This window comes from Lynx rufus, unplaced genomic scaffold, assembly GCF_022079265.1.
Source record: "Lynx rufus isolate CCGP_SWC_20201006 ecotype Redwood Valley unplaced genomic scaffold, mLynRuf1.p SCAF_3, whole genome shotgun sequence".
NCBI lineage: Eukaryota > Metazoa > Chordata > Mammalia > Carnivora > Felidae > Lynx > Lynx rufus.
The window spans coordinates 157099639-157111876 of record NW_025814845.1 but is presented as its reverse complement, the minus strand read 5'-3'; the positions used below and the strand labels follow the sequence as shown (position 1 = coordinate 157111876).

The 12238-nt window shown below is 39.3% G+C and overlaps 1 protein-coding gene across 1 annotated transcript in view; it reads right to left on the bottom strand.

Moving 5' to 3' along the window:
- KCNU1 (potassium calcium-activated channel subfamily U member 1) overlaps positions 1–12238 on the bottom strand; it is a 150263-nt gene that overhangs the window by 60803 nt on the left and 77222 nt on the right. The window contains exon 19 of the mRNA XM_047090423.1: positions 11090–11204. Coding sequence (XP_046946379.1) covers positions 11090–11204 — 115 coding nt within the window. The remainder of the gene's footprint in view (positions 1–11089; positions 11205–12238) is intronic.

The window sequence follows — 12238 nt, the reverse complement described above, 5'->3', positions numbered from 1 at the left end:
TGGGGTGGGGTGTGGGTGCTGAGAGTTGTTCCTGGAAGACTGAACTCATAGGCCAAGCAGATACTTGACCTGACTCTACAAATCCTTCCCAGTTATCTTCTCCCTCTGAGCCATCTCTAAGTATCTTAAAACTGGTTTCTGGTGTTGATCCACAAAATAGATTTCTCAAGGATTAAAACAGAAATAAAGTGAGAAAAAAAAGGAAACATATCACCCACGGTCCTGGCAGCTCAATACCTACATGGTGAGCAAAAACTGAAATCAGGGACATTTAATTTAGAAAGGCCCAAGAATATTTGGACCTACCCTACAAACAGTGGAAAGCCAGGCACTAGGCTTGGCTGACTGTAAAATCTCACAGACTATTTCACTGGCAGCAAATCTAGCAAATCAGTATGAAAATGCTTTTCATAAAATATTATTTTAAGCGCTGGAAATATTAATGTGTTCTTACTTGTGGTAAATGCAAATATAAAAGTCTTAAACATAATAATCATATCAATCAATCAATAAAGACTGTGAACATTTTTATGTTGTTAGACCATCTACATTGTTCTCAGTTACTAAGACATACCTATGGTTTGAGATGCTACCCTAAATCAAAGTCTGTAACGTCTGCCACTCCCCATTTCCGGCTTCTCTAGATCTTCCTGTAAATATGTATACATGTAATGTATGTATACATAGGTGTGTATGAAGTATAAATGTATAAAGTAAATCATATGTATATATATATGCACAGACATATGTGATTTACTTTATTGATTGATTCTCATATAGCAACCCCAGAATCTTCCCCCAAAGAGTAATTTATCCACAATGTAGGCACAACCAATTCTAAAAACTATGTATTAAAAATTTCTTTCATTATCTAAACTGAACATTTTACTGGAAGTTTGAGACTGAAAATGGCAGCTTCTCTCATACTTACAAATTGCTTTATGATTTTTTTTAACCAGCTTTTCCCCACTGGTACCTTAAACACAGATGAGATAAAATAATACCTACACTTCATTATGAGGAAACCAGAAAGCAGAGAGGCAGCAGCCTGTATGGGTTGAAAACAGCCTCCAGGCGAGGGCTAAGCCTTGCCTGATGGACAGAGGCTCCTGAGGCAGAGAAGGCCCAGCCGCCCAGCCTGTCAAGGGCCAGCCTAGCACCCTATGCCATCTCGTCTGAGGGCAGAGCTGTGTTCCCAACATGATCCTGAGAGTGGAGGAAACTCTGGGTTTTACAATAAACATAAGGGGTTGTTTCTTGTCTTTACTAAAGGGTTCTCCACAGAAGTATGTATAATAATCTATTCATTCAGAACATAAAACAGAATAACATTTAGGGAAAAAAAAAGTATGTGATTTCCACATGTTTTAAGCAATATGACTATTGCTTAAAGACAGATGGGCTTATAAATAAAAACAAGAATGGTGGCTACTCGGCTTTTCTCGGGGCTTTGAGAACGGAGTGGGTTTTCAAGGAGCCAAGTTATTTAGTTTACGTTTTAGCATTATCTGCAGCGATATTTCAGAGTGAAATAAGTAAAATATCTGTTCCTTTTCACTTGGCAGCAGCAAAGATCTCAGGGAAAAAAAATAAATAAGAAATATGCAATCCCCACGGTGTAATCCCAGGGTATGGAAACTCACTTCTCTTAAATACCTCCCTCTGGCATAATTGACTTTTCATATGCATTTTAATAATGGCATTTCAGCAGGTTGCAAGGGAATTTTTTTTTCTTCTGTTGTTGTTGTTGTAAATTATGGTTTGGAAAAAAAGTGTTATAAATCTAATTACATTTTCACTTATATTAACAAGTCAGCACAATCTTCCAGCATGTTTACCAAGCAATTCCAATATTTACAGCTGACCTAATTGGTTGTGGGGTAGAAGCAATGAACAGTATTTTATTGTCCTGAGAGCTGCGCATGTGCTGAAGACAGCTGCTGAGGCCTACGGCTACCCAGCGACCCTGAAGTTTTGCCTGCCTCGTGTTTGCTTTGCCATCGTTGTCAATTAGCTGAACAGAACAGGATGCGGGGAGGGAAGGGGAAGTGGGTCTCAGTGTAGGGAGAGGAGGAGTTTGGTAAAGATGCCTTTTTTCAATCCTCTCTTGACAAGAAAGATTTTCCAATTATTTGGGGACTGTTACAGACTCAAAATGAAACTGTTGTTGGCAAGTTTGGGTGAAAAGTTATAAATAACTGCATTAAAGTCAACAATGTGTTAGGTAAACATCTTTGACACTTGCTGAGTTGAGGACAATCATGGCCCTGCCCTTGACTTTCACTGTCTAAGCCACCGTGGTCTTTAGGAGCCCAGCACAGGACTAACATAGGCTGGAACTCTTATAGTCTTAGGTCTTTGGGGAAAGGGTTAAAAAAAGTAATTGTTCCACCTAGGCAAAGACCATATTGCTTCATGGGGAGACAGGGACTGGGTCTTCCTCTATTACTAAAGGTGAGTTCTACAGCAGCTTTATCACCCCTCAGATTTAAATTGAAATGACATTTATCTCTAAGTCCTCTGTCTTTCCTACTCATACAACTGGTGGTAACACAAATGAAGAATGCTAATAAGTTTTTAGCAGAAAGCTGCTTTGAGGTGAGTCTCCAGTATGTGGGTTCAATTATTCTGTGGGACAGTCATGTCTCCCGTGTCCTGATAATTGCTAACATTTATTGAGTGTTTTACTCTTGCCTAGGAGCCTGGCCAAGAATCTTACACTTAGTCTTCTCATCAGCTCTGTGAGGTCGGTGCCACCTGTTTGACAGAAGAGGGGTCTGAGCCACAGTTCAGTAAGTGCCTTGCTCATGATCACAGAGCGTAGGAAATCACAGAGCTGAAGTCTCATTCTTGACAGTCCACTTCTGGCATGCCCACCTTACCCACGGGTCTGGTGGACTCCTGCTTTATCACTCCTGCTGCAACCTAAAAACTGAAATGCCATAGCACACAATAGGCTTTGATGCGTGATTTTAGATATACCTGAAAGGCCCTTATTGAAGGTCACCCAAAAACATATGTCCCCTTCTGGTTGATGCCTGAAATTCCCTAGTTAGGGAGATTTTCTTAGCTGAAATCCCTGATCCCTGATGAAAAAAAAATCTACCTCTGGAAGGGCTAATATTTTTTTGAAAGTGATGTTTGGTTCAAATAGCAGATATTGATAGTAAGTACCTGGGAAATACATGTTTGGTTCAAATAGCAGATGTTGATAGTAAGTACCTGGGAAATACAAATCCCAGAAAAGGATGGTGGTGAGTGTCAAGCAGAGAGCAAAGAATGCTGAATAAAAAGTCTGTAACCAGGGAGCCTGGGTGGCTCAGTCATTGAGTGTCTGACTTCGGCTCAGGTCGTGATCTAGTGATTTGTGGGTTCAAGCCCCATGATGGGCTCTGTGCTGACAGCTCAGAGCCTGGAGCCTGCTTTGGATTCTGTGTCTCCCTCTCTCTCTGCCCCTTCCCCGCTCATGTTCTCTCTTTCTCAAAAATAAACATTAAAATTTTTTTTAAAAAGTCTGTGACAATTTTTCCTAGAAACTATGTAAGTCACGTCTCTAGTCTTTGAATAGAGTTTTATACAGAAAACTAAGCTTCCCATAATCTTCTACTTGTGTTGTTGAGTTGGTCTTTTATATACGCCCTTAAACAAACAAGGTCTCATCTCTGTCTTTTAAGAGATTATAAATGACAAGAATGAAAACATGTAAAAACTACTTAATGCAAATAAATATACACACTCCATAAATGATCAGCTGTCCACTGTAATTTTTATTTCCATATTAACAAAGCTGCTTCCTTATCTTCCCACCCAGCTACATTGATGGAAATTTCCATACCCTCAAGTCCTAGAAGAATTTGACTTCATTTTTCTTAAGACCTGTCTACAGGTTAACAGAAAGGTTGAAAAAAGGCCTTTGTCCCTCCTTTATTACAGCCTCCTAAGCTAGTCAAATAGGGCAAAGAAGACAGGAATAATGGAAGGAATATGCTGAATTTTCCATGGTATTCCGCTGACATTTTTACAATGTTTATTTATTTTGAGAGACAGAAAGAGAGAGAGAATGAGCAGGGGAGGGGCAGAGAGAGAGAGAGAGGGTGAGAACCCCAAGCAGGTTACGTGCTGTCAGTGCAGAGCCCAACACAGGGCTCAATTTCACAAACCGAGAGATCATGACCTGAGCTGAAATCAAGAGTTGTATGCTTAACTGACTGAGCCACCCATGCAACCCTATTTTTAAGTAATAGCAACAAAATTGTTGTTTGATAATCTGAATAATTCATTTATTTAATGAATACCTAATGAATTACTCATATATATATACACACACATATATATACACATATATATACACATATATATATACATATATACACACACATATGTACATATACATATACTTACATGTACATATATATACATATACTTACATATACATATATATATATATATATATATATATATATATACACTTTTATAGTATTTTTGCTAGAGTCGTAGTACTTTGATTCTCAGAAATCCAATTTTTGGCTATAGGTACAAGGTAAGAACTAGAAGTTCTTTCCAAATTCTTATTCTTCTATTTACTAGCACCCTAACTCTTTCATTTATCTCTGGAATTCAGGCCCATTGTGCTTAAAAATATCATTTCTACCTGTGTAGGTGCATGTCTATCTTTATCCCTATCCCCATACCTATCTATACCCCTAATCATGCATGATGCATTTGTATTGCCATTTTCCTTGTATTTTCTACTGAGACTTGATGAAGATATGTATTGTATTCATGACTGACACACACCCCTGCTAGGGGTTCTGACATATTCAAATGCCATCAGTTGCAATGAGGAAGGCAACTTCAGAGGTTCTAGAATCTCCAAGAATGCAAACATAAGTGCTATCTGGACTCAGAGAAAGGTAGATCAAATGCTGGCTTATACAGTTAATACTATATAATACTGTATAAGCACATGTGGATTTCTAGAACATGATTTGAAATCCTATAGTAAAGGCAAACTCAATATGCATATAGGAATGAAATAATCAAAGAACACTTTTGATTTACTAGTTATGGACTCCATTTTATTCAAATAAAGAAGTCTCTGATTATCTAGAGGGAAAGTCATTTCAAAAGCTTAATATGGAACGAAGAAAGAAAAGTACCCACTCCGGGCACCTGGGTGGCTTAGTCGGCTAGGCTTCCAACTTCAGCTCAGGTTATGATCTCACAGTTTGTGAGTTCAAGCCCCGTATCTGGCTTGGCACTGGTGGAGCAGAGCCTGCTTGAAATTCTCTGTCTCTCTCTGTCTCTCTGTCTCTCTCTCTCTCTCTCTGCCCCTTCCCCACTTGTGTGCTCTCTCTTTCTCGAAAGAAAGAAAGAAAGAAAGAAAGAAAGAAAGAAAGAAAGAAAGAAAGAAATCCTATCACTTAAAAAAAAAAAAGTTCCTGCTCAGACAATCTTATATGCTTAGTTTCTATAGAAATCTCAGGATGTGGAGACAGAAGAACCATGTGTGGTGATTTATATCCAATATTCTGACTCTGGAAAGACCCTGAAAACTGGTCCTCAGTAGGAGTTCAGTCATCACAGTCTACAGGATGGTGCTTCTCTTGCCTGGAGAATCCGGGGCACAGAATTCAATTAGGTGTGTAGAACTGAGAATAAAACGGAAGGAAGGATCCAGCTTCCTTGCCTAATTCTGTGTCGGAGGGTAGGGTGAGGGTGCATAGTATCTGGAAGTGAGTGATTAAATGGGCAAATGTCTCAGGAGTCATCCCTGAGAATAATTTATACAAGGGCTGGGAGTGAGTGTGCCGAAGAGAAACAATTTCTCCCAGTTAAGTGGATTTCCCCATGTCCATATGGATGATGTGCCTCTGATACTAACAAAAGACTGCCATGAAATCAACTATTCTGGAAGGAGCTGAGAAACGGCCAAAGAGAGAGCTGGAATTGCCACGGAAAAGAGTGTTCCAGAGGGGGAACAGTGAGGTATGGGCAGATATGGACACGGTAAAGTGACTGCACCAGAGGGAGTTCCCGTAGTACAGGTCTTCACTGAAAATCCTGATGATACACTGTTGAGCTGATGGGCTATGGATGGTGGGTGGTACACAGTGAATGAAATTGTGGAAGGTCTGGAACTTCACACCCTCTCCCCCTGAATGTGAAAGGAATTGGTTGCAAAAGCATGAAAACCTAAGAGTCAGGGAAATAGTGGCAGAGGAGGATGGGGGAGCAAAACAACAACATGACCCATTTTGCACTTGTTCAATTTAGGCTCTCCATAAGAACTCAGCATGTTTTATCCCAATTATTTAGGTCCTAATAGTATCTCTATTTTGCAGATGAGGAAACTGAAGCATAAAAGCTAAAGAGGATGGTGATCCAGGGTTCATGCCCGATATATGGACAATGCTCATGACCGATATCTGTGACACGCTTGACCTTTAAAGAGATAAGACTGGGTTGGATATTAAGAAAGAGAGAAAAAATGACATGCATGGTCTCCGGTCCTCTAAAAGCACATGGAGAGTATGAAGATGAAGTTGATACCATATTTACATATGATCTTAGTCACAGGTTTCACAAAGATATAGTGGGAAGGGAAATTATACAGGAAAGTTCAATATCTAGATTTCAATATAGTCTGTAGCAGTTGAATTAAAGCAGACCCAGAGGGAGGATTTCTAGGGAAGGGCTAATATAACCGAAGAAAACAAATCTTTTTTACAGGAAATGGTTTCTTCTCCTGACCCAGGTCTATCATAAACTGCCTAGAAATTTCTGCTTCCTCTTGTTCATTTGATTAGGTATCTGTCAATATGTACTTGAGTTTATAAACACCTATTTTTAAAAATACTGAATGACTTAGTGTGGTTATTGTGTTACTGGTCAGTCACAACATGATATGAAATAATTGTATCTAAATCTTCTCTTTGTAATACCTCATTAAATCAGTTTTACTGAAGTAGTTAATTTTGATAGGAGAGGCAGAGTAAATAACTCAGTAAATAACTATAGAACAGTAAAATGGGTAGAACTCTCTCAAGCTCACCCAAAATAGGGTAGCCAATAAAGAAATTGGAAGTGAGGGCAACGGGGATCCAGGAGCAGTTGAAATGTATTTTTATTTATCATAAAGTTTTGCATAAGTCTCACTGGATCACCATGGAAAGAAAGAGGAAATATTCATCTTCACTCTCTCATGTTACATGAATCCCTTGATTTAACGACACAGAACTCAAGTGAATAGAGCTAGTGTTTGTTTACTTACTCAACAAATACACATTTAACTACCATCTATTAAATAGACTTTTGTGTGCTCATCTGAGAACCTAACTGCTATTTATAACATTGCTTATTCTATGGGAAGAGAAAGACCCCAGGGACACAATGAAATATTGGACTATAACTTTTGTATAAGTTAGGGCTGTCTGTATTGCTTCAGTACTAAGAATAGAAGATGGTAGTTTCTCAACTTACTGGAAAACCCACCGGTGGGCTGAAGATTACATCTTTAAAAGCATCAAGCCATTGTCAGCAAAACTATAAATAATGTTATGCTGTTTGGGGTATGTGAATGGAATACTATTAACACATCAAAAATGGATCACAAATAGCACACACCACACATTTTACATTTTTCCCCAATCCTATCTACTTAACTCTATTAAGCCATCAAATTTATTTTACTACTTGTTGTTACACAGAACATATGTTTATCAATTTAATAGCTGGAGTTATCTTTGCCCTGCAAAAAAAAAAAAAAAAGAAGAAGAAGAAGAAAAAGAAAAAACTAAAACAAAACAAAAACACACCCTATTTTATAGTACTAAGTGGGAGCAGGATCTGTCATTGATCCTATTAACACTGTACTTAAATCAACTGAGCTAACCAACTCCATTGATGAAATATCACAGAAATGTACCCACAAATGGCACTTATGTATATAGAAGTATTTATCACTGTCTAACCAGCAGGACTCTGATTATTTTTTTTTTAAATATGTAGCTCATGTGAACATATCTTGCTTTTCAATTAAGAGGTGCAGATGAATTAAGGATCATCTTTAAGAGATGATCTGGCTGGCTAACTTTCATGATCTCTGACCTTCTTTAGGAGATTTTAAAGCATATTCAGGGATTTCCTGGCCAGATATAGGGCTGAAAGGCCCAATCTATGAATGGACCATGCCATCTAGACCAATTCTCCTTTTAGATGTCTGCTTTGAACCACTTCCTTATTTACCATAGACAGTGCAGGTATTTAAGACAATGGAAAACATATCAATAAGTGATTTTTTTTGTAACTGTACTAAAGAATAATGAGGAAAAGTCTGTCAAACTGAATGCCTACATTTACATTTAAGGATTTTCTATGGCTTTTTGTACCCATTACTTGCCAATCCTCTATTATCACAGAAGATGTGGAAAAGGATAAATGAGCACATAAGCATGGCTGAAGCACTTCATGTGTTATCCTCAATGTTGTCTTTAAAGTCTCAAAAGCAATTTTTAAATGTGAATTATGTTTTTGTAACAATTGCGCATTAACATAAACAGAACATGGGGTGCCTGGGTGGCTCAGTTGGTTAAGCGACTGACTCTGGCTCAGGTCACGATCTTTTGATTCGTGAGTTCGAGCCCCACGTTGGGATCTGTGCTGACAGCTCAGAGCCTAGAGCCTGCTTTGGATTCTGTGTCTCCCTCTCTCTGTGCCCTCGCACTCTGTTTCCCTCTCTCTCTCAAAAATAAATAAACATTAAAAAAACCATAATCATCACGTATACACAAATACACAGATGCACAACACCAATAGCCAAGAAAGTATTCTTGAGACATTTGAGATGTTCTTTCATACAACATGCTAGCACACATTCTCACCTCTGGTCAGGCTAGCTGGCACATGGAAGGCTCCGGGTTTCCCCCATGCCTTGCCCATGTCATGACCTTCACACAAGTTGTAATGCCCATTCTCTCCTACTTTTCCAAATCCCACCTGCCACAGGAAACTTTCTGGAACAATCCATCCACTCCTCACTGACCTCTTCTTCCATTGCCCTCCTGCCAGAATTATCTATGTAGCACTTCAAGGACTACTGCTTTATTTGAACTCTGATTTATGTTACATAAATTCAACTTGTTTACCCAACTAGATTGCATGGGGGTTGAAACATCATTTCTGTATCTCCAAACACATCAAGCAGAGTGCCTACTTAGCACATAGAGGCACTTAATAAATCCCTATTTACCAACCATTTAAAAAAGAAACTTGCAAACCTCAATTATAGTGAATAGCAGTTTTGTTGTCATTAAGAGTGTGAATTCCCGAAATTCCATAGCACTTTCCTCCACACAAAGTTCTTAATCCTTTCCCACAGATTATCTCAGTTTCCTAAAATACTGAGATAGAAGGCAAGGAAGGGCAGAAGCTATAATTCCTAGGCCTGTTATATTCCTCTTGGAAAATGTGGAAAATGCACACACGAAGAGGTGGCACCTTTGGTGGCTCAGACGGTGACACCTGCCTCACCTGTGGGAGTGGTAGGGTGAAAACCTCTGTTAACCAGACCCAGCTCTCTGGAATCCCCAGTTAAACAGAAGCATGGTTCTTCATATATTAAAAGAAGGAGGTGAGTGGGGCACCTGGGTGGCTCAGTCGGTTAAGCGTCCGACTTCGGCTCAGGTCATGATCTCACGGTCCGTGAGTTGGAGCCCCGCATCGGGCTCTGTGCTGACAGCTCAGAGCCTGGAGCCTGCTTCAGATTCTGTGTCTCCCTCTCTCTCTGCCCCTCCCCCGTTCATGCTCTGTCTCTCTCTGTCTCAAAAATAAATAAACATTAAATATATATATATATATATATTAAAAAAGAAGGAGGTGAGTTATTTAAAATAACAAGATCAAGGTATTTATTTAAAAATCTACATCCTTGATAGGTTATACACTTACTACATATGCAGCCCAATTTTGTGCACCTTCCCAGGTATAGCACTTGATAATCACAATAAGGAACATCTGATGAGTACTTACTGTCAGCCAAGAATCAAAGAGCTTTAAATAACTAATCTCATTCAATTGTTACAAAACAAGAAGTGTTTATGACTATCATACTCATTTAATATAGCAAAACTGAGATAACTAGACAGCCTTTGAACTTAACCCTAACCCTACCCCACACCCACATTATGTAATGCCGGTACATATTGACTACACTCTACTGTTAATACAGTATCTACCTGCAGATAATCACAATTCTCAACCATTAAAAATTTTTCCTAGTATAGTATAGGTACTAAATTGAAATGTTGCCAACATATTACAAAACTATTCACAATGAACTTTGAAGCAATAGAACTTTTAGATTAATCTTCTATTTAAAAAAAATTAATGTTTATTTATTTATAAGACAGGGAGAGAGACAGAGTGCAAGCAGGGGAGGGGCAGAAAGAGAGGGAGACACAGAATCCGCAGCAAGCTCCCGGCTCTGAGCTGCCAACACAGAGCCCAACATTGGGGCTCAAACTCACAGACTGCGAGATCATGACCTGAACTAAAGACGCTTAACTGACTGAGCCACCCAGGTGCTCCATCAACCCTCTATTTAAAATCAACTGAACAGATCACCCTCCACTGCCAACCCTGCATTCTTGTTAATCAAGATTTTAATGCACTAAAGAACTGCAGGGAAAAAGAGAGGGGGAGAAAGAATTTCTTGACCCTATTTTGCCGATTCAAAAACAAAAGCAACCTCATCATCAGTTTGTTGGAAATAGGGGATGGATTAATACTAGAAATTGGGAATAATTGAAATTTCACCCCAGTCCACCTGTCTAGGGTACCTGATCTGAGAGAACATTGGGCAATGACCTTTGGTAGTCACAAGTATAAATTTCTCTGAGCGATGTTGCAAGGAGGTATATTTGTTTAGCTTAATGATATTGGGAGAAGCAGAGATGAATTCATGTAGGTGGGGAACAATTCCACTGGCCACTATCAGGGCTGATAAAGCCAATATTCTGGTTTACATCACATTGGTATTGCCCAAGGATCCTCAGAAAATGAGAGGGAATCGGTTCTCTGAGGCTCTTACCTGGTGGCGAAGCTCACGTTGCTCATCAGTCTTTCCTGTCCAAATGGCAAATCATCACTCTGTGTAGAATCAGAGAATTCCCTCATGCTGCCTCTCTTTACCAGAATTGTTGTCCCTGCAAGAGCACAGCAATCTTAATGAGCCAGTCTATCTTTCTGCAAGGCATTTTTGAACCACTGCTACTGCCTGAGACATTTCTAGGCCCCCAACTAGGGAGAGGGTAGAGATCCTTAGCCACAGACTAATTCTAAGAGGATGGATTATAGAAATCTCTTCAATTTCCTTCTGCATGGTTAGACAGTGGGTAGAAAATGATTGTGAGGATTTCAATACCATATGGATGCCTAAAATAAGCACCTATTGAGTTGCTGCTCTACCTTTCTAAGACATCACTCTAGCTCACCCAAGTGTAGCATCCCAGGGAGCTTCCTGTTACAGACAGGTCTACAGCCACTATGGGACTCCAAGAAAGGATCACTATGCAAGTCCCTTTTCCCTTCTGCACAGGCTATAATTTATTCTCCTCAGATACTGCCTCCTTTGCTTTACTTTTCCTTCAAGGAAGGATTCCTTTATGATTAATTTCAGCTTTTGAAGAATCTTGATCTTGCATGGGCGAGGGCTCAAAATATTTGTGAATTTCCAATCTGGAAATAATACAAAGGGAAATCACTTTCTCACCTGCAAAATGGGAATGATACTGGGACTTCAAAGGGTGACTGTGAAGATAAATGCAAGAAAGCTTGAAATTTAATAATGAAATGAGCTATTTTCAGCTGCTCTAAGATGGAAAAGAAAAACTGACACATGAACCATTACTTCTCCAGTGATGCCATTTTTATTCCAGAACCCAGATTCGACTTAGGAATTCTTTCAACACACTGGGCTAGGACATCATTATTGGTCAATCAGAATTGGCACTTAGTACTGTGATAAGAAATATCATTCTAAAGGATGCCTGGAAGTTACATGCTTCTGTTTCACTCTTCAAGGACCCTGCATTATCTGCTTGCCTGAACCACACTGCTGGGTGATCAGAGATTGGGAACTGTCTGAGAAGAAGTTATCAAGGAGATGGACAAAGTCAAAGAGTAGTTATCACTGTTACTCTTCCTCCTTGCTTACCCAAGTGGAGAAAAGAAACACAAC